Genomic DNA, 26,075 nt, shown 5'->3' on the forward strand with positions numbered 1-26,075 from the left:
CTACCAAAATTAGCCTCAATGCTAACTTCTCGAGAGCAGTGTAGCCAGTATTGTCAAAATCGAGAGTTTAGGTAAAATCTTTAGAGTAGTCATAAAATCAGATAGTAAAATCAAATCATAAAATTGTAATATTTTACATCATACTTTAAATCAATTTTAAAAGAAACCTGATATATTCTTTTTAATTGATTATTAAATATTTTAATCCAAATTATAACATATATATATATATATAACATTTTAATTCATATAATCATAAACTACTCATAATTTTTAACTTTTAAACAACCAAATACTTGCCATGAAAACACAACATAAACATAAATTCAAGTCTAAAGCTTAAGTCTAAAGATAAATAAAACACAAGATAATAAATTAATATAAATCATTCATAGACAAGTGCAAATCTAAAATCGTCCTAAAATGATATCGTTTTGTCCAAAATGGTTCCCTTTTATTAACAACACAAAATCGATAAAATTATCACAAAAATCATGTTTTTACAAGTTTAAATGTGATTTTACAATTTTGATCTAATTTTACTTTAATACACGATTTTATCATGATTTCACTCGATTTTTATAAGTAAACTCGCGATTTTATACGATTTTACGAGCCAACTCACAATTTTGATAACATTGAGTGTAACAACACTCAACATCTTTAATAAATGACTTAAAAGGTACACTAGCTATTGCTCATTATTCTCTTGTCTCACTAGAACATATCCGACAACCCCCTCAATAGTAGATAAGTACACCCACAATGGTTCTTCCGCCACATGCTTAGCAATGATAGGCAGATTGGATAAATATTCTTTAAGTTCCTCCAGGGCCCTGTCACACTCTGCATCCTATTAAAATTTGGTGGCTCGACGAAGTATCTTAAAAATCGGAAGGCTCTGATCGGATGATCTTGAAATAAACCAGGATAACGTGGTGACTCATTTGATTAGCCATTACACTTCCTTCAAATTGCATGACGGGACCATATTACGAAGGGCTTGTACTTTGCTCGGATTGGACTCAACCCCTCGCTCGGTCACCACATAGCCAAGGAAATTATCTCTTTGGCTCCAAATAAGCATTCATTTGGGTTTAACATGAGTATGTACGTCCGCAATGTGTTTCATGTCTCATCAATATCTGCCACCAGATCTGTTGATCGACCGGATTTAATTAAGATATTGTCGACATATACCTAAATGTTTCTTCTGATATGATCTCGGAAGACTTTGTTCATAAGCTATCGATAAATGGTCCTTGTATTTTTTTTATCCAAACGACATAACATTATAACAATAAATTTCGTTGGTAGTGATGAAATTAAGTTTTTCCTGATCCTCTCTAGAGATTGACACTTGGCGATAACCTTAATAAGCGTCTAGCATGCATATTAACTTCCATCCGGAGGTTGAATTCACCATTTGATGATGCGGGGTAAAGGATAATAATCCTTGGGGCATGACTTGTCCAAGTCTCAGAAATCAATGTAGATATGTCATTTATTTTCGGGCTTGGATACCAACATCATATTGGCTAGCCAAGCCAGGAACTACACCTCCTGAATGTGACATACTTCTAACAGCTTATTGACTTCCACTCAGATGATCTTATTCTAATCGGCGATGAAGCCCCTTTTCTTTTTCTTGACCGGTCGGGCGTCTGGGAGGACATGAAGTCTATGTTCCATCACAATTGGTGATATACCCATTTTTTCTTGTAGTGTCCAAGTAAATACATCATTATTGTGTGTCAATCATGTGACTAGTTCCTTTTTAAGTTCTAGGGGCACGGGCAGGTCGACTTAGCCAAGTGGTGGCTTTCAATAAATCTAGGCGGATCTGAACTTCTTTTTTTTCCTCCTGAAGTGGGTCTAGGGGTGTATCATGTATCGCATTCACTCTTGCTTGCTGGATCTTAAGAGCCTTGTGTGCTTCAGTTTTGATGATATCAACATAACATTTACGTGCTACTAGTTGATCTTCTCTTACTTTGCCGACTAAATCATTTATTGAGAACTTAATCTTCTGACAAAAGGTGGAGACAACCGCATGAAACTCATTTAATGCCAGACTTCCCAAGATCACATTATATGCAGAAGGCATGTCCAACACTATAAACGTGGACCATCGGGTCCTCATTAGGGGCTCCTCCTCGAGAGAGTAACATAAGATCACAACGTGGTGTTTGGACTTTTGAGTGTGTTGTGTGTTCAATCTTAGCAGGGTGAGCAAAAGTTCGGATAAATAAAACAAATTGATCGAATTGAACAAATTTTAAAAATTGGCTCATTTTTCTAAAAGAAAATCAGCTAATTCGATTCTGTTTCGGTTTTAAAAATTTTTATTCGATTAAATCGAATAAAACAAATTTTTAGATCAAATTAAATTTTTAGATCAAACTAAATTTTTAGACCGAAATCTAATTTTTATTAAACCGAACCAAATTTTTAAAGCATAATTAGAAAAATTCGATTAATTCGATTTTTTTTTATCAAATTAACCGATATTTTATCGATTCAGTTTGTTCAATTATTATTAAAAATTTGATCGATTCGTAAAAAAAAATCAATTTAGTAGATTTTAATCGAATACTCACCCTAGCCACAGTAAGATGTTGTCGATGAAAGATGAGAGGAGAGGAGATGGGATCCCCTAGAACCCGTATACATTTAGGTGGTAATCAATGACTCAAAGTGTGATATTTTAGTTAACTTTAGTTTTAAATTACTAGATTAATACTAAAATATGCTAAAATTTTCCTTTAAAAATCTCTCCCTCGATCTCATTCCTCATCCATGCATTTTTTTTTTTTCATTGTCATTTTCTAACTCACATTCCCTCATTCTTCATCCTTGGATTCTCTTTATTTTTTTCATTAATATCTTTAATTTTTTTTATTTATTGTATAATAATCTCTCAATTTCTCTGAATTGATGTATGTATATATATATATATATATATATATATACAGCGCTGATATCCTGCGCGACGGCACAGTATGCGACTGTGCGCGTCGCGCAGGATTTCAGCACTTTTTTTTCTTTTTAATTTTTGAATTAAAAAAATAATTAAAATATTTTTTAAAAATTTAATTTTTAGGGTTCAGATTTTGGATTATAGGGTTATAGTATCGAAGTTATTTTTTTTATTTTACCTCTAGGGTTCAGACTTTGGGTTATAGTATCAAAGGTATTTAGGGTTCAGGCTTTGGGTAATAATATCAAAGCCATTTTTTTTAGATTTTACCTCTAGGGTTCAGGCTTTGGGTTATAGTATCAAAGCAATTTTGTTTTTTAGATTTTACCTCTGGGGTTCAGATTTCCCAATTAGATTATGATGTTTGGTTTTTAAAAAAAATAAAATTAAATTAATTTAAGTATTTATTGAGTATTGTAATATGTTAAGAGGATATATTAATGTATTAGAAATTTATATAAGAAAATACTAATTTTTTTAATTGATTTTTTTTAATTTAAAATATTAAAAAATAAAAAAATTTAAATAACAAACCTTGATCTCCTGCGCGACATGTACAGTGCGCGACGGTGCAGGAGATCAAGATTCATATATATATATATATATATATATAGTTATAGTGTTGTACAATTTTGACCCTCCAATTTTAGTATAATTTGTTTGAATCCTTTAGGTTCACCCAACTTCACCCTATGGTTATAAGTGACGATTAAAAAAAAAGTTATTCCTACTTTGTAATGTTCAATGAAGTCATTTTAAGGAATGTGATACAAATTATACTTCATATTTTCCATTGTTACTACCCTTGGACTATCTACCTAATCATTCTTATTCTCCTTTGCGTGCTCATTTCCCTCTATAAATAGAGTTGTCAATTAATTTTTGTTTACTTTACTTGCTCACAACCAAAAACTCGAACTTTGTCTTCAATTGTGGTTCTATCCCAATGCAATCAGAGAGACTTTAGTTACGATTGTTGGTGTTAGGTTTCGAGCACTTTGACCTATCTTGTAATGATAAATAAAGTTTTTATGAATTAAGATTCCATTGCGTTAAGTGTTTATGAAATGAGATAAGATTCTAACATTTGGTGCATTAAGATAGTAGGCTTCAAAGCCATCCCATTACAAGGACCCTACTTCTCATAACTTGTTTCTCGATAAGGAGACGCCTAAAGTAAAGGCGTGGAATAATAAGTGCATCCATTTAGTTGGGAATTCTATTATGATTAACATATTGACGAGCTCAAATCCTATCAGCGCTTTGCCTTCTGGACCAGTTAGTGTCAATCTTTGAGTAAGATATCTGATCTTTTGGGGTTATGAAGAATTTTTTAGATGTAACCACCTTAATTTATCATTGTTTATCTTGTTGGTAGATTTAATTTGGTTTCTGATTGAATCAGTAATGAGATGATAGATATTCTGTATATATGATTAAAAGGATTGAGGACATAAGGATTGAAACACTTATTTTCTTATTATCTTTTTGCAAAGGAAGCTTGGAGCACTATCGAGGTAATCAGGACGGGTGATTCTATCGAACTGACAGGCGGAGGGGAAGATGACTCGAGAAGGGTGCGTTACTTGGTAAGCTGTTGAAGTAAAGACATAAATTTGAAGGTGAAAACCAGTTCTAGACTGACTCATGTTGAAGGTAAAAAGATTTAACAAAGGAAAACAAGTGCACTACAAGCTTATAAATGCAGGAAGACAAAACAAGCTGAAGGTAAGAAAGCTTTAACACGAGGAGGTGAGTTCATAACCCCACTTCATATACTGATTTTAAAACTGCCGAATTCTATGCGAACTCTTCATCTCAGTTTGTTTCCATTTTGAAAAATCAAAAAAGCAGTGTTCAATGAATCAAACAGCTAATTTTTAAAATCAATGTACTACTCCGGCATCAGGTTTGATCTTTTCACTGATCTTGTTCAGTCTCCCCCTCCTGCAAACAATTCAACAAAGGTGGTGGTTTTTTTGTATCAGTCATCATTGACAGCTACAACAAACAACTAGATCCAATAAGTAAAAACATACTACTAATGATGGTATCAAAACTTTCTACAAATATCATCAAATATAGCCTAGTTGCTAGATTTTTCAGCAAAATAAGTTTGCTCATATTTGTTTACACAAATGTATAGGAGTAATTGAAATTCTAAATATCAGTTTAATATATAATGAGTATAAGGGCATTAATCTTTTGCATTAAGAGACATTGTTACCACTGAACCAATAAGCTCAAGTTCATGTATATTTTATAATGATACACATTCCACATAGTTAACAACAAAAGTCAAGAACATAAAATGCTAAGCTACATGTAATTGGAATACGTTCCAATGGCATATAACTAAAAGGACAAAGGAATATAGGAAAACTTTTCCCTTTAAACTAAAATGTTAGCTTAAACTAAGGTATTACCTCCATGTCTGATGTCCATATGTCGAGGTTCCCATGCAGACGCTTCATAATCTCAGCGCTCTCCTTGAACGAATCATCTTGAAGTGTATCCTGCTCTAAATCTGCTTCATCATAGGCCTGGTAATAGACAAGGAGGGCCCATATTTAGAAAGTTCAAAATAAAACACCAAGTCTAACAAAGTGTAAAAATGGAGAAAAAATCAACAGAGAAATGAAAAGCCGGCTGAAAATGATAAATAGCTGGATGCTAATTAGGAACTGCAACTTTAAATTCTTGAATACAGTAAAATGAAGAAAAAAAAAAGATATGGTTTGCTGTTCCAGAAAAAGTGCAATTAACCGGCCTATAGTTTGACAAGGGTGAGATAAGAGGGACAATCCATGTCATCTTGGATGTGGTATGCAATACATGCACCATAATCTCTTATGACAAGGTAGCGCTAAGTTCAATATGGCAATAGCCAAGCTATTGCATTTTGTTTGGAAATCAAGTACAAAGAAGCCAGCTATTGCTCTTGAAAAAGGAAAATACAAAAGGACAACATTAAGAAATAATGGAAAATTTTCACAGAGAAATAGGAGATACAAGGACAAAAAAAAAAAAAAAGAGTTCAAATCTGAAAAAACAAAACAATCATGGTTTGAGGAGAGTTGATCAAAACGATTACGTCTAATTATTTTGACTCAGTTAAAGAAATTAATGTTGCTCCAGAACCAAATTATATGTTTCGGAACAATTAGATGAGATAATGCCATCGAAATTTACATACATTTTTAACAATGTATGAGCTACACCATAAAGGCAATTCCAACTAATATGCCAATATACATTGATAGAGAAACAAACTCAGAAGCAACGTCAAATTGAGTCAAGAAACCCCATAAAGAAACCCCACAAAATCAAAGGCACGGACACATGAATCGCAAATCACTGATCACCTCAACCAAAATAAGAAAGGATGTACATCCAATGAGCTTAGTTGCTTACCTGCTTGGCTATACTATGAGCCTTTACTGGAGAATATAGAATCTTGTAGTAGAACACCGAGAAATTTAGTGCCACACCAAGCCGAAGTGGATGTGTAGGTGGGAATTCTGCCCGAGCAGCTTCCTGCCAGAACCAATCAATTATATGATTAAGAATCCCTATACCCTTGCCCTATTAGGAATAATTTGATAATTTCCATCTCGAATGAACAATTATAGCTAATTCAAGATCAAAAGTAGTTTCTTAGTTCGGGACAATCAAATGGTGAATTCGAACGGATGTCAAATCAGGCACATCGAGGACTGGAACAAGAAGGATAAGAACCTGAGCGATCTCGTAGGAAGATAAAGCTTTCTCGACGATGTCGTTGTGCTGTTCATGTCCATTAATCTTGACCTCAGCCAGGTAGCGGTAGTAATCGCCCTTCATCTTAAGGTACAAAACCTTGGAGGCATTGCTGGGAGATTTCGGTATGAGGGTGGTCTCGATGAAGTCGAGGATGCGTCCGCAGGTTGATGAAAACTCGGTCTCGATTCGTACGCGAAAGCTTTGGATGGCGGTGAGACGGTTGCTGTTGCCTTGGTTCTCCTGACTCTGCTCGATTGATGAGATGGTACCCAAGGACTTGCGAAGGGCGTCGATGACGTTCTTGTAAGCCGCCGAAAGGAGGTTGCGCTCCTCCACCGTGAGCTCCTCCTCCACCGTCGCCGCCAAAGCGACCTTCTCCATATAATCCATCATATTCTCGTACCGATGCGTTTGCTCCGCCAACTTGGCCATGTACAAGTACTGCTCCCTCGTTGCCGCCATCGCCTCGCCGGCGAGAATTGAAAGATCCTTCTTCTTGGAAGCAAGGGGAAAGAGAAAAGCTGAGGAAGGAAAGAGGCTACGCGTGTAATTTATAGGAGTAAGAGGCTACGCGTGTAATTTATAGGAGTTTGATGGTAAGCTTTAAACGTTTTAGTGGAAGGTAACATTCAAGCCCATCGCTTTACCTGTGATATTATTAGACAGAAGCAGAGGCCCGGTTCAACAGGCTGATTTATAACCGACATCCTGATCTTTAACCCATTCAATGTTTCTCTACATGCCATTTGATTAAGAGGCTCGCATTCTCAGAATAAGCTAATCAACAGCCAATTCATGACTTAATTGAGCCGACTTGGCAAACGTCCCGAAATTTGATTTTACACTTAGTTGGTGCAGACTGTGGCCTCGTATTGATATATCGTTTGATCAGTGGAATGAAATTTAAAGATAGACATCTAATAAATTATTTGATATTCTTGTAGCGATTTCAATAGCAATGTGATCAATATAGCAGAAATATATATCATAGCTTATTCTATATCATTTTGTAACATTATAACTGATAGATAAGAAGATACTCTTTATTTGGCCCTTTGACCTTGTTGGTTTTCTCAGTTCCTGGTTTGCTTCATCACACTGTCCATAAAATTTGCTTTGCTTATGCGATCCACCTAAAATGTTTGTGTAATAGAGGACTGCAATAGCAACGAGCACATGAACGATGTTAAAAAGACACAATTAAGCAGCAATGGTTTGTGAGAGACAATTTTACTTTGTCCGCATGAAAAACTGGTAGTCAAGCAAACACCAGATTCTGCAAGCTTCCAATGGCTCTTGAGATTTCAGTTTACAATTAAGCAGCAATGGTTTATGAGAGACGATTTTACTTTGTCCGCATGCAAACTGGAGGTAAAGCACAAACAGCAGATTCAGCAAACTTCCAATGGTTCTTGAGATTTCAGTTTACAATCAAATTGAAAGATCAAATCCGTTTCGAAAAGCAATATCTCCAAGTATGTTGAACACGAATTAAAACTGAATCAATTCTAACTCATCGAATAGAAAATGACCTTAGTAGTAATATCAACTGTTAAAGTTTTGTCAAAGCAATCAAAATTGCATACTATGACAGAAACAGAGGTGAGCATGTAGACCAAACATCCGTGATTTAGTAGCGGCTAGAAGCCAAGCAGTGTAGATCTAGAATGCATAGAAGTAAACGGAGCCAGAAACAAGCACTACATTATTGAAGCAAAACTGACAGTAGCATAGAGGTACTAAGCTCACTCGACCTGCACTTGGAAAACGTCCTTCCCCTCCTCCTGCTTCAACTTGGGCACCACCACCTTGAGCACGCCGTTCTTCATCTCCGCCTTGATCTGATCCATCTTAAAAGACTCCGGCGGCAGAACGATGCGGCTGCTGTACTTCCGCCCGGCGGCATCCTCTTCCCCTACCTTTTCGTTTTCTCCGTCGCCCTGGATCACCAGGGTGTTCTGCTCACTCCACACCCTCACATGCTCCTTCCCAAGCCCCGGCATGTCCACTCGCAGGTGCAGAGCATCTTCGTCCTCCCTCACATCCCACCCACGGCGAAACCCGCGGGAGGCATCCCTCTGCCCTGCCGGAGCAGAAAAGAACGGGACGTTGTCTAGCATCTGGATCTGATTCATCAGGCTCAGTAGTTGGTTGAGGCTCCGCGTCGAGTTGAACGGATCAAACACATCTGTGATACATAAAAGGCAGACTAATCAGCCCCGACTGCAGATCATAAGATGGAAAGCGACGAATGTGAAAGAAAGCAAGCAGAAAAGAGGGCAGCGTGGAATGAGCCGACGATTACCTCGGAAGGAGGGGAAATCAGAGCGGTGGCCGGAGTCGGAGGGGCGTTCGAAGGCACGATCGTCTCCATCGACCTGAAGTAGAGCGCCGGTGTTGAAGGAGCGAGTAGCGGTAGCAGCAGCCAAGGGGGCGGGCACGGGGCGGCTAACTGGTACGGCGATGGGTAACTTCTTCACGAGTTTGGAAGCCACACCATTTCTGAGAGCCATGAAGCTGGCCATTCTCGATCACCAACAGAGATTCGTAGTAGCGTTTTGATCGGTGAGAGAACGGACCAGATACGTGGGGTTTAAATATGAGGAGTACGAGGGTTTCAGGAGAGGAAGAGGGGCGAGTGGAGTAGCTGTTTCTGGAACAAGGATAGAATGTTCTGGAGTAGTCCGGAGAAAGAGAGCGTAGGATGAGTAGCTTCTAGATCAAAAGAGAAACGGGATAGAATGTTCTGGAGCATCTTCTTTAGTTTCTTTATTTTTTTTTTAATTTATAGAAAAGCATCTTTATTTCACATCATATCTATCATTTTAAAATTCCTCAGGGTCACAATATTTCACTTAAAATTTCCTGCGTGATTAATTATTCATTCGAAAATATATATTCAAGGCTTAAATATTTACATCATAACGGAATTTCAAAAAAAAAAAAAATGGCACAAGATAGTAATTTTTAAGTCCATTTTAAAATTATTTTCACTTCAAACCCTATCTGATTTCAATACTCTGAAAATATAACAGTTCGCAGATGCTCACTCGCCTAAACTATTTTCTTTTAACCCTAATAAGCTGATTTCAGAATATTTCTCGAGACCATATTCTCATCAAAAATAATATAAAATAAAATAATCCGGTAAAGCAACGCATGGAAACATAACTAACAACATTATGAAATAGTTTGTCCAGAAGGCAGATAAAAGAACTGATAGAGCTCCATGAAAATTAGTGTAATCTAATATGTGCATAATAGTAGTTTCGCAAATAGAAATCTGCAATGACATAAATCAACAATATCTTTACCTCTAGTCTAAACATACACATTTTAGCAGATTATATTGGAATTTATCCTCTTTTCAGTATTTCTTTTTGCACTCTTCCCATTATGAGAATTTTCTGCCACGCTGAGGAAGCTATACAAGGTTGATCCAGCAACTGCACCGATCACCGGTGCAACTACATAAAGCCAGAACCTATCGAACTTCTGCACTGCAATTGCAGGTCCTAAGCTTCTTGCTGGGTTCATGGAAGCACCAGTCACTTTGCTGCAAAAAAAATGGTGAATTAAATATGGATCAAAGAAACGAAAACATATGGGCCGGGTGCGCAGATCTTCTATAAAATAAAAATGATACTTCGGCAGTTTGGCTTACCCAGCTATGAGAACGTCAACAAAGACTGCAGCTCCCACTGCAACTCCTGAGAGCTCCTTGACCTGTTCACCAAAAGTTACAAGGAGCCAACAAAGTTTATCTTTTGGAGTTAACCACTACAAAGATATCTATTCCTGAAAGTACTGAAAGCCACACCGCTCTGCCATCAGCAGCAGCACCACTGATAACAAGCATCAAGATGAATGTGAGGGTGATCTCCCATGCAATAACTTTAAGATTGTTTGTGCCGTGGGAAGGAAGAGTGAGCATGACTTCTGCTGGATTTCCATAAAATAACCATTTTAGTGTGAAGCTAGCAAGGACTGATCCAAACACCTGAGCCACCATGTAGAGTGGAACCTGAAGGTAATTGATACAAGCTACGATCAAGTATATTTTCAGTTAGAAAATAAGATTTAGTTCATTCTTAGGATTGTTGATGGTACAATAATCCAGGGGAGTTTGCCAGCAACCGCAACAGCAATGGTCACTGCAGGATTGAAATGTGCACCGGAGATGTGGCCAAATGTGTAGACCAAGGCTGTTATAACTACACCCCAAGTGAAGGCTACGCCAAGTAAACCAATGTCACTTAGGTTCAGGGCGACAAAGGCTGATCCACAACCTATAAAGATTAAGATGTATGTGCCAATGAACTCAGCTGCAGCCTGTGAATACAAAATAGATTGCTAATATGGTATTGGAACGCGAGATAGTAATCTCATTGTGTATCAGTCCATAATTGGATAAATTAATTCCTTTTTATTTACTCACTTATGGGATTATTAGCTCACCAAAAATGAACCAATTAAGCAAAAGAGAAGCTTACCTTCTGTAATTTTGATGGCGTGCTCTGAAGCCCATCATCAGAATGCTGTTTTACTTCCTCTGCATTTGAAGTCATAATTGATGAGGAAGGTGTTGAATAAGCTTCAGAAGAATGAATCGCCTGTGACATGTTAATGCACTAGCATAAATAGCTGTATGTCCATCTTCATGTCTTTCAACATCTTTATATCCTAGCCAATTGAATAATAGATGACTAGCGTTCAGTAGAATGTATATTTATTTACTAATATGAGAACAGCTTTTGAGAACAATATTAATCTGTTGAAGAAACCTAGATTAGACTAAACTAGGCCAACAAGAAATCAGTTAAAAACATGGCAATCAATACTGATAAGCTTTGTGATCCAAGTTTAGCGTCTAAACAATTTAATCTTGGAGCATGGTTTATAGTCCATAGAAAATTGGTTAACCTTGGAGTTATACAAGGGAAGGCAAGCCATGCAGATACTTCCTATGGTATTACGCCATACTCAGATGTTTTACAATGTTTCTTTCTCTTGTTTCGAACACTGAAATTCATACCAAACGATGTTGACAGATTGCCACAAGTTGGTAAATATTTTGAGGAACAAATTAACTTCTTGCTGGCACCTGCAGAACTAAGATAATTCTTAGCATTACCAAACCAAATTAACTTAACAAGACAAGGGAAGAATGCTGAAATGTAACAAGACAAAACAATCACATTTTATAAATGCAATTAAAAATTCCTGATTAAAAAATAGTTGTTTGCATTTATATTATTCAGAAATACTCGGGGACCCTATTACTGACGACACACTTTCTTTCAACTTTAACATTCAAATGTTGAAGGTAAAATAATAATAATAATAAAGAATAATTCATACAGGCATAACATGATTTGGAAATGTTCTAGTGCAGAGAGGACTAACACAACTCTGCAAACTATATACACTGACAGGAAAATGAGGTGAAAAAAGAGGCAAAGCCACCTCTATATAAATTAAATACATTAATAATAGCAAACTGCCTAGATGCTCCTTATTTATTGGACCACTGGAATTCAATTTCAAGGTTCCGAGGGCCGCTTTTGCTCTCAGGCAGTAGTGTATACTCTCCAGAAACTGTTCCTAACATAACCACCCGGTCAATCTGGATTGTCACTTTTCCAAATGAACTCTGTTGAATTAAAGGGAAATATGTCAGGCATTTAACTAAAAATAACAGTAGCTTGATGATTTAAAACAAGTGATCAAAAAAGTGAGAGTGGTTTTGGACGTGTTTTTATGTTAGCTTACTACCTTCCCAAGTTTGCTCTTGTTCTTGCAAGAAATATGAAGCTTTTGCCCTTTTGGAGGACTGTCAAAAGCCCAAGCAAAAGCCTCATCCCATTCAGGTGTAGGTCCAGTTGACACCACCTGATGAATAGCAAATGACAGTTAGAAGTGCCAAATTCTAAAATTTTCTGAATAATGTAAAAGTCATGTATCATTTCTCACTTAGGGACCTTCATTGATGGCAGCATAGTTCATAGAAAATTCCTATACCGAAGATCTCATGGAACCAATTCCCTTTTATTTATATATATATGTTCATTTTGCTAATCATCAACTTATGTTCTACCAGATATTTTCCTATTCTAAAATGTAAACCTACAATCAATTGATTTTGGGTTAACAAAAACTAATCTCAAGGATGAATATCCTGATCATGAATTAAATGGGGGAAAGAAGGGTCAACAAGCCATAACAAAGTTCAGTCCATAGCAATATCTTGTGATTCAACATCATAAATTAGTTGCTTTCACACATCATCATCTTATGGAACACAATTGATCTAAACCTCACAATCGTTCAATAATGTAAAGGATCCACGTAAGGGAATTAAGACACAAAAAACTTTGGTCAATAAAGATACCAACATATACTTCGACAATGAAAATCAGCATGTAGGCTCTTACTATGATAAATTAACTTACAAAACCTAAATGCTTATTATTTATCTCTTGATAAGAAAAGAAAGGAAGACCTATATCCTTTGATGATAAATAGTTTAACTGAATCTTTCAGTATATACAGGCAACAAGGTAATTAAAGAAATCAAGGTATGTCAAATTCCAAAGCAAACTAAGATCAAAATTGACAAGTTTTTTAGATTCTTTTTCTAAAGATAAAAATTGACTGGTCATTGCATCTTGCATTCTTACCTTTGTTAGTCTAGGTGGATTGTTGCCTAGTGTAAGTTTGCAGAAGACACTGGGATTTCCCACTGATTGCTTTAGATTGCTCCCACGTTTTATTGTCACTGTTAATGTCCCTGGTAAACACTGCAAGAGAAGTTCAGCTTTTTCCTGGAATCGAGGTGGGCCAGACTGAATCAAGAATTGCAATAATGGAATAGCTTCTGATGCAGCAACTGATTGAGCTTTGAAAACTTCAGTGGGGCATGCAGACCATGCCTGCCTCAGGAGAAACAAGGAATCCAATGCTGCTTCTTGAGCTGCCTCTGAACCAGTTTTGAGGGATGTTACCAGATGGGGAATACTCAATGTAGCAGGTTCAGAAGCTCTCAGACGTGGAAAATTGCTGAGCAATGCAGTTAAAGATTTTAGATATTCCTCATTCACACTACCCGATGCCCATAAATCCTTTTCAATAGCAGCTGCGAGTGTTTCAAGAAAGTAATTTAAACATTGAAGATAACAATAGCATGTATAAGAAACACAACCAGCAACAAACTATATTTTCACCAAAAGCACCAATTCTAGAATTGAATGATATTAGCAAGTTCAAATAGTTTAATTAAACTACAGATAGCACATCATGCAAGAACAGTGACAGACTTCAAAGACGAGTGGCTAACTTGAATGCGAACAACTATGTTTTGTGGTCCAAGGGGATTTCCATTTTAATTAGAGGATATATTAATTAGCCTGTCGATTTCCAATGGTGAAACACAGAACCAGCCAATATTCTCATACAAGTTAATAGCTCACAAGTCTGTGAATTAGTTCAATTGGATGCCACAATCAATTAAGACAGAATTGATGATAAGAAGTGAAAACAGGTTTTTTGTTGCTAATATATACTAAACTATTTATTTTTAAATTAACAAAATAAATCTGTTCACACTTGTTTGACATCAGCATTGCTGCCCCTAGTGTTATCTCCCATAATTTTGATTTCTATTTATAGAAATGTTATTTCACTCACTAGTCACTTCCATCACCTCTACTTTCATTCATCACAAGAAACCACTTTCAAATATCTTTATGTTATTTCCACCATACCCTCCCATTCTACTAATTTCTGACTGGGAATATATCAACCTTTGCATCTCTATTGGATGAGTGTATATGTAAATAATTCCCCTAAGTGCCAGAACATTCAAATAAGTGGAAAAAAACAATTATAATTCAAACCTATGAATTAGGGGGGAAAAAAGTGATAGAACCCTTACATTAATTATCATAGACAAGATTAAATCAACAAATATTCATCCTTCCAGTCTGTAATTTTCTTAAATAGCATATGTAGCTTGTGTGCTGAAAACTTACCAGTAATTGCTCTCACAGTCTCACTAGAAGCATATTCTTGTATAGTATGATTAGAAAAGAGAAGTTTAACAAACATTGCTGCTTGAACTGATGTATCAGGATTGCCAGAGTTTATCAGGTCCAGCACAACTTGAACACCACCAGATTCTGCAACCGCTCTCTTATTAGATCTGCTACACACCACAAGGTTCTGAAGAGCACATAGTGCCACTACTTTAGTTTCCTCACTTGGTTGATCTTCAAGAAGATTTACCAGTGCACGGCATGCTGAAACAGCATCTGCACTTCGAGCAAGACCTTCATTTTGAAAAAGATCACCCAAAGAAAGTGCTGCAAGCAACCTCCCCTGCTGTGATTGTGTTTGTGGATCTAGAAGGTACATTGACAATGGTGATATAGCAGATTTAGCAGCTTTTGAATCTCTGATTTTTATGTTGTTCAACAATGTTTCCAGTAGTCTTGCTGCTGTTTCCTCACACTGATGATTCCTAAGAAGTTCCAACAGTGCCTCTATAGCACCACTTCCAGCCATTGCTTCTGCACTGGTTGAGTCATCACTTTCTAAGACAAGGAGTGCATTTAATGCGCCAACAACTGTACTTTCTGTTTCGGAGTGAAGCAGTTGCACCAGGACAGCCACAGGTACTTCCAGAAAAAATTCAGTACTATACTGCAAGACGCTTGACAAAATGTTAGCAGCAGATTCCCATATTGCATGCGGCAATGGAGGGTCAGCCTGCAAAATTACTTTGGACAACTCATAGACACCACCCTCTTTTGCAATTGTGTTTGGCCAGACTAACACAATGTTAACAAGAGCTTTAATTGCCCTCTGCTGGATAACAGGAACACCTGATCCAAGTAGCTGAACAAGGGGACCAATTGCTTGCTCTGACACCACATCCCTCTGTAGCTGTTCATTCAGTAGAAGATTTGATAAGAGTTCTGCAGCTAATTGTTGCACTGCTTGAGTAGGTGAATCCAACAAGGCAACAACTGGTTCCAGAGCCTGTTGTGGTGTCAAATGATAATCAGCTCGGCATTCAGGATGTTCCAAAATGTTTACAAGAACTTGAAGTACACTATGCTGTCCATCAGGACCAATTTCAGGCCTTGTTAGCAGTGAGAAAAGTGGCTCCACAACTTTTGCTGCAGAAGGACCCTTTGCTATGCTAGAATTATTGGTCAATATACGAAGTAATTCAGCTAATGCAACACAAAGAAAATCTGGAGCTTCATCAAGGATGGAGAGCAGGCTTTCAATGATTCCAGAATTTACCATTTCCAACTTACAACCTGGTCTGTCCCTCCCTAATTTCACCAATGTTCTAGCAATGGTCTCATGAAGATCATAATTTTTACCAAATAGCAGGCTAACAAGAGGGACAACAGCACCATGTGCAGCTACAAGATCTGCCAATTGGTCATCATCTAAAAGTTTATCTAATGCTCTAACAACTGAGTGATGAGAAGGACTAAACTCACTAACTAATAGTGACAACAGAGGCTCCACACAACGAGCTGCTGCTACAGTAGATCGTATTCTTGTATTTCCAAAGAGAACACAACATAACTCAGCAGAATTACCCTTCAGTTCCATTGAACAATTTGAAGAAAGAATACGACAGAGTACATCCACTGCATTCATCTCAACATCAGCAACAGCAAGGGCTCTTGATGGATTATCACAGAGTAGTCTTACTAGTGAAGCTATAGCAGCATGTTGTTCTCTCTCTGAACCAGTGCTTAGCATCTCCACAAGGGGTTGAACAGCTTGCCGAGCTGTCTCTCCATTTCTAATGTGTTCAGCAAGAAATAAACTCTCCAATGCTTTAGCTGCACTATATCTGGAATTTCTTCCACCCAAACGCAAGACAGCCACAAGTTGGTTAACTGCACCAATAGCAGATTCATGTTTTCTTGCTTCTGCAGAGCTAAACAAAATGCCAAGTAAATCTGTTGCAGCTTCTTCTGTTGCATCTTGTGGGCCAAGTGAAAGGTACTTAGTGACTGCCTCTAGAATTCCAGATTCAACCATTAACTGCTTATTTGATGGGCAATCTACAGCTAGCTGTGTAAGAAGACCCAGTGCCAAGAAGGGTGCACCTGGTCGATCTGGGATTGGTTTAAGTAAATCCACAAGCAAAGGTATAGCTTTCCGAGAAGTAGCACCATTTCTTACATCATCTACTCTAAACAATTTCTCCAATGCAATCTGATCTGGGTTTTGCACTAGGAAGAACTCATCTGCCAATTCTAGAAGATCAGCTATATCACTATCAGCACAGCCAAGCAGAGAAATAAACCCAACGGCTGCTCCAGAATTAGCTACTGCTAGCAGTGTTCCTCTGCTACCATTACAAACCAGACTTGTCAAAGCTTGAGCAGCAAAGTATCTGTTTACAGAATCTTCTGATCTTAATAAACTTGCAAGAATTGGAATGGAATGCATCGTAGCATCTGAACGTATAATTTCCCTGTCTTGAAATAGCAAAGCCAAGAGCAAAGCACTTGCCCATGCAGTATTATCTTCTCCAGAACCACTCTGCAAAAATTATATTAAAAAAAAAATAGAATAGGCACCTGGTCAAAGATAGCACAATACACATCAAAGATGCAAATTCATGACATATTGAAGGAGCATTATCTTGCAATACTAAATTTATGAGCAGCTATCAGCCTCTCATAGAATAATTGTATTGTTTACCTGAACATTTAAGAAGGGATAATGAGATATCAGATTTGTAATAATTTCCACTGCTCCGGCCTCCATTATTGTTGTTCTAATTCCACTATCACAAGAAGCAAGCATAGAGAGTAACCATATTGGAACCATTTTAGCAGAAATGACAGATGTGCTGCATTCAGATTCACCATTTCTCCATTGCCCTTTAGATTGCCTATAAATGCTTATATCCATATTTTTATAACCATTTCTTTCATCGGCAAAGGAATCTGGAGAACGCAGTATGCCAACAAGAGACTGAATTAGATTAGAGCACAACCTCTGTTCGCTTAAGGTTTCCATCAGCTTTTGGCTTTGCTCTTTTGCAGCACAAATAAGAAGAGCACTTCCCCCGATTTTAACCTTAAAGTTATTTGATTCAATAACTTGCCTTGCTAATGATGACACACATCCCGAGCTTTCACATACTATACCACCCAGTACAGAATGCTGATCATGACAGAGCCTTGACAAGATTTCCACAGCTTTATCTTGCAATAAAGGTGTGCCATTGGCTATGCAAGACACCAAAGGAACTATAGTATGAGGGTACTCAGCAAGGATAGCCCAAGGAGGTTTTACATGTTCATGTTCTGCTAATCCTTTTGATCTTGACAACATGAGCAATGCGTCAAGAGCTTCTGATGTAGCAGCATCTTCAATTGTAGCAGACTCCAATAGAGAAGCAAGTGCAAGAACTGTCCCAGCATGGTTGAAAGTATCAGCCAAAGTTTTATCAATAGAACGAACATGGAGAAGACGCGCAACTGCTGCAGCAGCATGAGTTTTTCCATCCATTGTGCCATGCTGCAGTACCCTTGTAGCAGGTGAGATAATCTCCTCTGGAACTGCTTGTACTGAGATTTCATAATCCAAAAGAAGGTTAGCTAAAGCTCGTGTTGCCTGTTCTGCAACGTCAAGAATAGAGGAATTGGCAAGAAGCACCAAAGGGGCATATGTTTCTTTAGCAATTGCACCAATCTCCTTGTTTTTCTTAATTGAAAGGAAGATAGCAGCAAGACAAGACGAAGCTGCCATCAAAATTTTTTCTTCCTCCACATTAAGTAGCTTCATGAGAGACCAAAAACTCTTCACTGCAACAGCAGTTTCTCTCAAATCCTTGCGGCAATGAAACAGTGATGCAAGTGTCAATGCTGATTTAGCACGAGTTTCTTCCTTTGAGGAGCTCAAGATTTTAATCATGGTGTCAATGGCACCATTTGCTGCACTTCCTTCACGCAATATGTCACTAAGAGGTGCCACAGAGAGCAAACTTCGTAGCGCCTCCAGAACATAAACTTTGGACTCAGGCTGATCACTTGTTAGTAAAGCAGACAATTGACTTATAGTACTAGTATCTGATTTATGGATAAGATGGTTTAATGTCCTCGAAGCAATTTCTTTTCCATTATCACTTCCATTTTTTAGCAGCCATAGTAGAGCAGGAACAGCATCAGCGCTTTCAACACATGCTCTTATGTCTTCACTATGGTTACAAAGGTTGCCAAGTATAGTTGCAGAATCTTCTTTTGCTTTTGAGGATCCAGTTTCTAAAATCTGAACGAGAGGTGGTATTCCACCAGCAGCAGTTATGGCCCATTTACTTTCGTCATTCTCATTGGATAACAGGCAAAGTAAAGCAACTGAACATTCTTGTTGTTGCTCTGAAGAAAGGCCAAGAAGAGAGATCAACAGCTGAACCCCTTCACGTCCTAGTAAAGCATGCCATAGACTACAATCTTTGTTGCAGAGGGCAAGGAGAGATTTCACAAGTTCATCCTTTGCATCATTTGTAGTCATAGTTATCAAACCAACAAGCAGGCGTTTTGCTTCAGAATTTGTGAGTGTATTTGACAAAATGGTATTACTATACAAACTAGCCAATGCTTCTATAGCGCGTTCCTGAATAAGCAAAGGCACCTTTGATTTAAACTGCTTTACCAATATCTTCTCAATACTGAAAGGGTCTGATGACATGGTAGAGTCGGCATTTGAGTCATAAATCATCAAGGCTGAGGCTAAAGCTCCCAGAGTGTCAGCTATCTGTGCTGGTGAAGAGCATGATTCAAGACTCTCACCCAGACTGGAAATGACAGATGACAATCCACCAGATATATTTGCCAATGCACACATTGCATTTTCCTGCAATGCTTGAGCAGATTCTCCTTGCATAAATTCTTTTGACGGAGCTATAGTAGCATTTATTAAAGCAGGGATACCATTCAAATTGACAATTACGTGTCTGGCCTCTTTGCACTGAGCAGACAGAGATTTGAGTGCCCCAGCAGCCTCAGCTCTCACAGAAGATTCATTATTGGGCCCAAGAAATTTTAGGAGTTTCTTCGTCAATTCTGCAGCCAGGAGTTGGGAACAAACTGATGCCTCTTCCATTATTAGGCATCCTAGAAGATGACAGGCATTTGCAAGGGTACTTGACTGGCCAGAAGCAACCACTTCTATAAGTATATCCACACCTCCGGATTCTATAGTCGATGACCAAAATCCTTCAGTTGTCCTGGATAAGTTCTTTAATGCTCCAGTAAGCAAACCATCCACCACAGTTCCATTCCTAGGAAAATTTTTCAGTTGATCCCAAAGGACAGGAACAACTCTTTCGGTTGAGAAAATTTTTGATCCAACATGGTCCCTTGTCCCACCTTGGGAAACAGCATAAATTGTTTTTGCAGCTTCAGTTTGTCCATTGACTGAGCTGGATTTTAGGAGTGCAAGGAGTGGAGGAATGCACCCACCAAGTAATACTTTTATCCTTAAGTCTTCCTCCTTGCAAAGGGATCCCAAAACAGAGGCTGCCAAAACCTTGATTTCTAATGAACCTGACCTTAGAAGAGCAACAAGTGCTGGAACTGCCTGGGAATGTGATGCAACAACTCCAAAAGAATTATCATTATTTTCAATAAGGTCTAGTAGTCCTTTTAAAGAATTCTCTTTCTCTTGAACAGTCGTAGAACTCCGTCTCAACTGCTCTATGCACTGAGCAACACTTGAAACTGTTCCATCTGGGTCCTCCATGCCACTCCGATCCCTGTGATGACAAAATACATACATAAGCATCTGTCATAATGATGTAACAAAGAAAATTGCCAACTTCTTTGTCTTGGCTTATATCCAATTTGTAAAAACAAATGCCAAGAATTTTTTTTTAAAAAAACATTTATTCTCAAATCCATTGTTAACAAGAAGTAAGGCCTTGACTAGTATTCACGCTATATTTATATTTCTAATGTCACACTTCATGGTTAACAAGTATCAGCAATCCTTCATTAAACACCAAAAAGTAAAGTAGCGTTTTGTGGCTCATCATCAAAATGAAAAAAAAAACTTATCAAGAAGCTACCAACCACTGCAAGTTAGCCCTTTTATATAAGAATCATTTTCCAAAAATAGGCAACAAACTAAAGCTAAGATGGATAGCATAACACTACTACTGCCACTTTTTCATCCTGCAAATGGGTTCAAATGAAAATGTCTCATGCTTGTCCCTGACATAGATATTGCAAATACTCTTTTCAATCATAATATGATGGCTTGGTGGAGTTATGAAATGTCATCATATCAATTGTGTTATGTATGTTTAATGAGTCGTTAAATTATTATAAAATCACGATTTTCAAACTTCTGAATAATATGTGGATAATCTCTGGTTCACAGCATATTCAGTAATCAAATTGGTAACAGTTAACTAAACATTACTTAAAATTCAGTTGAGGGATAAAATTAATGCAATTGAACCCAAATAGTTGGAAATAATACAACTTGAGATTTTGATAAATAGTTAACCAAGCCATACCTATACTTTTGTAGGTGCACATTGGTTGACAGTACTTCTAGGACAATAATCAGAACATTCCGTACAACATTATTCAGAATTATTTTGCATGATATGAAGGAAATACAAAGATGAAATAATCAAATAGAGGTAAGGACATTGAGCCCAAGTAAAATAGTAAAAGAAAAAAAAGTCATCTAACACCATTCCTGAATCTGGACAACTGAATCAGATAAATGTTTGATTAAGACTATCAGTATGCATATATTAGTTCATATCAATCTAGGGGGAAAAACATCAATTCTTGAACAACCTAAGACCTAACATGTATGCTTTTTTAATCACACCTTGAACCCGTTCTCACTACTGAGTTTGATGATGGTGGCTCCAAATCATGAACTTTAGCATCCACATTTCTTTCCTGTGATATTAAAAGCAATTTGTAACAATAAGATGCATAAAATGAAATTAAATTAAGAGTTCCCTTGCATGATGAGAAAACAACTTCAAGGTAGTGAATCATGAAGAAAAAACATTAAAAAAAACATCAATGCTTGGGAGCTTCCTATCCCATCAATTCACAAATTTGAACCTTCTCAAGCTATGCTCCAAAATACTAAGGTCTCAACCACAAAAAACTCAGGTTAACAATTTAATTGCATGGGAATAAAATGGAACAAAGAACTTTTGAAGAAACACAAATTAATGACAAGAAGACAGTAACTAAATGGGATGCATGAGAAACATTGTCTCAAGAATCAACCCATATGCAAGGTATCCTCCTTGCCTACTTCCAAGACAAAATTCAAGTTTAGATATTAAATGATTGAGAAGAAAAAACAAGTGGAGTGGAAAGAATAGAGAAATGAACTTTGTTATGTTTTTATTTTTTGAGAATGATTTCTAATTCTCTACACACAAAATGACAGTGGCCAGCTCAACATTAGCTTCTCAATTTATAGTATTGATACAAACAACAACAACAACAACAACCAAGCCTTTTCCCACTAGGTGGGGTCGGCTGTATGAATCCTTTTACGCCATTGAGCCCTATCTTCTATTATATCATCATCTATATTTAAATAAATTTTATCTTGTTTTATTGTTGCTAACCAAATCTTTTTTGGTCGTCCTCTTCCTCGTTTGATATGCATGTTTATCATAGTTTCACATCGCCTAACTGGAGCATTTATTGGTCGTCTAAGTATATGTCTGTACCATCTTAAACGTGTCTCTCGGAGTTTGTCCTCAATAGATGCAACTCCGACTTTCTCTCTAATGCTCTCATTCCTTATTTTGTCCATCTTCGTATGTCCACACATCCACCTTAACATCCTCATCTCTGCAACTCTCATCTTATGCTCATGTGCTCGAGTCATAGCCCAACATTTAGCTCCATATAACATAGCAGGTCTAACTGCGGTTTTATAGAACTTACCTTTAAGTTGAAGAGGTACTTTACGGTCACATAAAACACCCGACGCTCCCCTCCATTTCACCCATCCTGCTTGTATTCTATGTAAGACATCTCTCTCAATCCCTCCATCATTTTGTAAAAATGATCCTAAATATTTAAATCTCTCGGTTCCGGGATACTCATCCTCTCCTATCTTAACAATTGTTTCATTACTTCTAATATTGCTAAATTTAAATTCCATATATTCTATCTTTAATCTACTAAGCTTAAAACTTTTCCCTTCTAGTGTTTCCCTCCAAGATTCTAGCTTAGCATTTACTCCTTCACGTGTCTCATCTACCAAAATAATATCATCTGCAAACAACATGCACCACGGTACTATGTCTTGAATGTGCGCAGTGAGTTCGTCCATAATTAGTGTAAAAAGATAGGGACTTAGGGTTGATCCTTAATGTAACCCTATCTTTAATGGAAATGCTTCAGTTACTCGCCTGAAGTCTTTACTCTGGTCGTTACATCCTCATACATATCCTTAATTAGTTCAATATATGTTACGCTAACACCTCTCTTTTCTAAAATTCTCCATATAATTTCTCTTGGGACTCTATCATAAGTTTTTTCTAAGTCAATGAATACCATGGGTAGATCTTATTTTTGCTCCCGATATTTTTCAATTAATTGTCTAAAGAGATGTATAACTTCTATTGTCGATCTTCCAGGCATTAACCCAAATTGATTTTCTGTCAGTCTCCTTCCTTAATCTTTTTTCTATTACTTTTTCCCAAAGTTTCATAGTATGACTCATTAGTTTAATACCCCTATAGTTTGCACAATTTTGTATATCTCCCTTGTTCTTATATAAGGGAACTAGAGTACTTATCCTCCATTGATCAGGCATTCTTTTCGTTTTCAATATCATGTTAAATAATTTTGTAAGCCATTCAATACCTTGTTTCCCTAAGCACTTCCATGCCTCTATCGGAATATCATCTGGTCCAACGGCTTTTCTATTGTGCATCTCATTTAAAGTTTGTTTTACTTCTGAAGTTTGAATTCTACGATAAAAATTAAAATTTATAGTATTGATGATTATATGAAATTAATACCACTGTGTCTCAGCATTTTGGAAATAAAGTGCCAACCATTTTCATGCTTAGAGGCTATGAAAGCAGCTAAAACACAATGTTAAATGGAATAGACGGCATTGATTATATCAAAAGAATTATAAAGAAGAAAATTTGACAGCCTCACACAGCATTTATGCTTTTAAGAAATAATTTTCACAGCAGTGTAATACCAAATTTTCTTTGTGTTAAAATTTAATGAGCCCTCTGAATCCTTAACCAACACATGCATAAATATCAAAAACTCAACACAGAAAGAGGAGGCACAGACAACTTAATTCACACTATCAATGGTTTGATGTGTTTTCTGACATGTCGTTTCCTAGATTCTTATTATCATCCATAACATCTCTAAAATAGTGAAATACTTATGGACTTGAAAAGGTTCCCTTGGCACTTCAATATATTTTGATGACTTCTCAAACCATGACTTGGGGGTTTCATCATAGTATGTCATGTAATTTTACATAAGATAAGTTGTGTCGTTCTTCCCAGAGAAAAATGGATCTAACAATCCATCGCCTTTAATTGAAAAAAAATGTAACTGAGTGCAATTGAAAGGAGGACAGAGCAACTACCATATCCGCAGCTCCATGGCTGCCACCATTATTGTTTGTATACCTCCACGCAAGTGTGGCCGCCAGCTTGACAGCAACTGAGATGCACCTCTACTAGGACGTTGTAGATCTAGCCGACTGCTATACCCAGAAGCTAGTGTTGCATCAATTCACATATCATGGAAAATCAAAAGAAGAGATCATCAGTATAGAGATAGCTTGACAACTAAATCAATAGAGAAAGAAAAGAAACAAATAAAAGGATGTTGAGTACAAAAAATTGGTCGGCAACACTCAAAGCACACACTGAAATTAACACAACAGACATGAGGAATCACATCAAACCGCCGTCCACAGCTCTAAATATATGAGATCCAGATCCAACTGAGGTACATTTCTTTTCAATCAAAATGATAAAATCCAAAATTGTCGTATAGATCTACTGATCTTTCTTCACTCCTAAAATCATTGTGAAGAAACAACCCCAGATTCAAACCATCACTCCTCAATCTCTGCCTAGAAAATCTAAATCAACAGCTTAAACACCGTAAACTCCCACTCGATACAAACAAAGCTAAATGCAGAAATCCCAAAACAAAGGAACTCAAATATTCCCCCGTTTCCGAGAGATTCAAGGACAACGGACATCACAGCAACCCACGACCCTCCCATCAATCCAGATCTCCACCAGCGAGCGAAGAAATCACCGAAATCCCGCCCACCAGATTCACGCAAAAGAAAAGGGGAAGGCAGAGGAGACCAACCTTGAGAGATGCGGAGAAAACCGGAGGAGCCGACGGACGAGCAGCCCGGAGCTTCGCCCCCCTCTTCCGCAGCTCACAATCGAGTGGATTAGCAGATAAAAATCCCGGATTTCATGTTTAAACTCTTTCGCTATATTTACTCAACTAATGAGAAATTATTTGGACTAGGAAGAGAAGCGGTCCAATCCAACCTCCACCGACACAAAATTTGATTAAAAAGTAATTTATTCTGAGTTTTTAAAAAAAAAAAAAAACCGTGCGCTAATTAAACTCGCAGATCATAATTATCTTATAGAATTAAAAATCCGTATAATTTGTTGTGAAATTAATTAAAGCTGGGATTAACGTGATTCTTTTATTGGAAATATTTCCGGCTGTATCTCTTTTCCGGTTTGGTGATCAATTCGGGAAATGTATCAGCGTGCAAGGAATCGTGGCCGAATAAGTCAAACCCAGCTGGTTAATGATATGCAGCACTGCCAGCACATGGATTTTATTTTTCATTATTTTTTTGTAAAATTACACATGTATCCTTATACATTTACTATTTTGCATATTTAGTCAGCACTACCAGCACATGGTTAGTGTTTTTAAAATATTGCATCTATTAAGTCTGCTTCTCATCAAGTAGAAACATGATTATTTTAATTTATATAAAAATAATATTTTGCCCTTGATTTTTCTCTTTTTAAAAAAATACTAAAATTATCTGTATTTTTAATTCTCATTGTTTCATCTTTAATTATTAACATCTAATCGAATGATATTTTAATTATAATAAAAAATAATGATCTATTCTTTAGAGTCAGTTTCTCAATTATATAAAGAAAAATAAATTAAATCATACATAAGGATGACATAATTCAAACTTCAGACCTCATAATAACAACACCTCATGTGCTAACCACTAAATTCATTCGAGAAGACGA

The 26,075-nt window shown here is 37.0% G+C and overlaps 4 protein-coding genes across 6 annotated transcripts; all 4 read right to left on the reverse strand.

Moving 5' to 3' along the window:
* Nucleotides 1-4,703: 4,703 nt before the first annotated feature.
* Nucleotides 4,704-7,545, reverse strand: LOC121967701 (14-3-3-like protein F). 2 transcript variants are annotated; one of them, XM_042518093.1, is made up of 5 exons: nt 7,390-7,545; nt 6,719-7,263; nt 6,395-6,517; nt 5,407-5,523; nt 4,704-4,927 (listed from the first exon to the last, which is right to left on the reverse strand). In XM_042518093.1, the coding sequence occupies exons 2-5, from the start codon at nt 7,202-7,204 to the stop codon at nt 4,901-4,903; spliced, it is 753 nt and encodes a 250-aa protein (XP_042374027.1). In that variant the 5' UTR covers nt 7,205-7,263; nt 7,390-7,545; the 3' UTR covers nt 4,704-4,900. The 2 variants fall into 2 exon arrangements, with proteins under 2 accessions (XP_042374027.1, XP_042374025.1); XM_042518091.1 differs by having other exon boundaries at nt 6,719-7,234; nt 7,390-7,525.
* A 115-nt stretch (nt 7,546-7,660) lies between these two features.
* Nucleotides 7,661-9,434, reverse strand: LOC121967702 (small heat shock protein, chloroplastic-like). 2 transcript variants are annotated; one of them, XM_042518094.1, is made up of 4 exons: nt 9,048-9,434; nt 8,497-8,930; nt 7,977-8,107; nt 7,661-7,899 (listed from the first exon to the last, which is right to left on the reverse strand). In XM_042518094.1, the coding sequence occupies exons 1-4, from the start codon at nt 9,265-9,267 to the stop codon at nt 7,863-7,865; spliced, it is 822 nt and encodes a 273-aa protein (XP_042374028.1). In that variant the 5' UTR covers nt 9,268-9,434; the 3' UTR covers nt 7,661-7,862. The 2 variants fall into 2 exon arrangements, with proteins under 2 accessions (XP_042374028.1, XP_042374029.1); XM_042518095.1 differs by lacking the exons at nt 7,661-7,899; nt 7,977-8,107 and having other exon boundaries at nt 8,264-8,930; nt 9,048-9,430.
* Nucleotides 9,435-9,972: 538 nt separating this feature from the next.
* On the reverse strand, nt 9,973-11,601 carry LOC121967705 (nodulin-26-like). The gene is made up of 5 exons (XM_042518097.1): nt 11,236-11,601; nt 10,853-11,074; nt 10,563-10,766; nt 10,407-10,468; nt 9,973-10,298 (listed from the first exon to the last, which is right to left on the reverse strand). The coding sequence occupies exons 1-5, from the start codon at nt 11,362-11,364 to the stop codon at nt 10,079-10,081; spliced, it is 837 nt and encodes a 278-aa protein (XP_042374031.1). The 5' UTR covers nt 11,365-11,601; the 3' UTR covers nt 9,973-10,078.
* Nucleotides 11,602-12,047: 446 nt separating this feature from the next.
* LOC121967703 (protein CELLULOSE SYNTHASE INTERACTIVE 1-like) lies at nt 12,048-25,351 on the reverse strand. Its single transcript, XM_042518096.1, has 8 exons — nt 25,147-25,351; nt 24,404-24,536; nt 21,632-21,705; nt 17,480-20,540; nt 14,773-17,317; nt 13,423-13,877; nt 12,518-12,634; nt 12,048-12,395 (listed from the first exon to the last, which is right to left on the reverse strand). Exons 2-8 carry the CDS (start codon nt 24,404-24,406, stop codon nt 12,258-12,260), a joined length of 6,393 nt encoding a protein of 2,130 aa, XP_042374030.1. The 5' UTR covers nt 24,407-24,536; nt 25,147-25,351; the 3' UTR covers nt 12,048-12,257.
* Between the last annotated feature and the right edge of the window lie 724 nt (nt 25,352-26,075).

The sequence above is a fragment of the Zingiber officinale genome, chromosome 3B (genome assembly GCF_018446385.1).
Source record: "Zingiber officinale cultivar Zhangliang chromosome 3B, Zo_v1.1, whole genome shotgun sequence".
Classification (NCBI taxonomy): Eukaryota; Viridiplantae; Streptophyta; class Magnoliopsida; order Zingiberales; family Zingiberaceae; genus Zingiber; species Zingiber officinale.

Coding starts and splice junctions, on each gene's coding strand:
- LOC121967705 (XM_042518097.1), bottom strand. CDS start 11,364: ATGTCACAGGCGATTCATTCTTCTGAAGCTTATTCAACACCTTCCTCA. Junction 10,767..10,852: donor GCAAACTCCCCTGGATTATT/GTACCATCAACA, acceptor AATTACCTTCAG/GTTCCACTCTACATGGTGGC. Junction 10,469..10,562: donor CTGCTGCTGATGGCAGAGCG/GTGTGGCTTTCA, acceptor TTTGGTGAACAG/GTCAAGGAGCTCTCAGGAGT.
- LOC121967702 (XM_042518094.1), bottom strand. CDS start 9,267: ATGGCCAGCTTCATGGCTCTCAGAAATGGTGTGGCTTCCAAACTCGTG. Junction 8,931..9,047: donor TGATTTCCCCTCCTTCCGAG/GTAATCGTCGGC, acceptor TATGTATCACAG/ATGTGTTTGATCCGTTCAAC. Junction 7,900..7,976: donor CAGTTTTTCATGCGGACAAA/GTAAAATTGTCT, acceptor TTGCTATTGCAG/TCCTCTATTACACAAACATT.
- LOC121967701 (XM_042518091.1), bottom strand. CDS start 7,488: ATGGCATGTAGAGAAACATTGAATGGGTTAAAGATCAGGATGTCGGTT. Junction 7,235..7,389: donor TCTGTCTAATAATATCACAG/GTAAAGCGATGG, acceptor GCTTCCAAGAAG/AAGGATCTTTCAATTCTCGC. Junction 6,518..6,718: donor CTTCCTACGAGATCGCTCAG/GTTCTTATCCTT, acceptor TGGTTCTGGCAG/GAAGCTGCTCGGGCAGAATT.
- LOC121967703 (XM_042518096.1), bottom strand. Junction 20,541..21,631: donor GTAGTGAGAACGGGTTCAAG/GTGTGATTAAAA, acceptor TTGTCATCACAG/GGATCGGAGTGGCATGGAGG. Junction 17,318..17,479: donor ATCCCTTCTTAAATGTTCAG/GTAAACAATACA, acceptor TAATTTTTGCAG/AGTGGTTCTGGAGAAGATAA.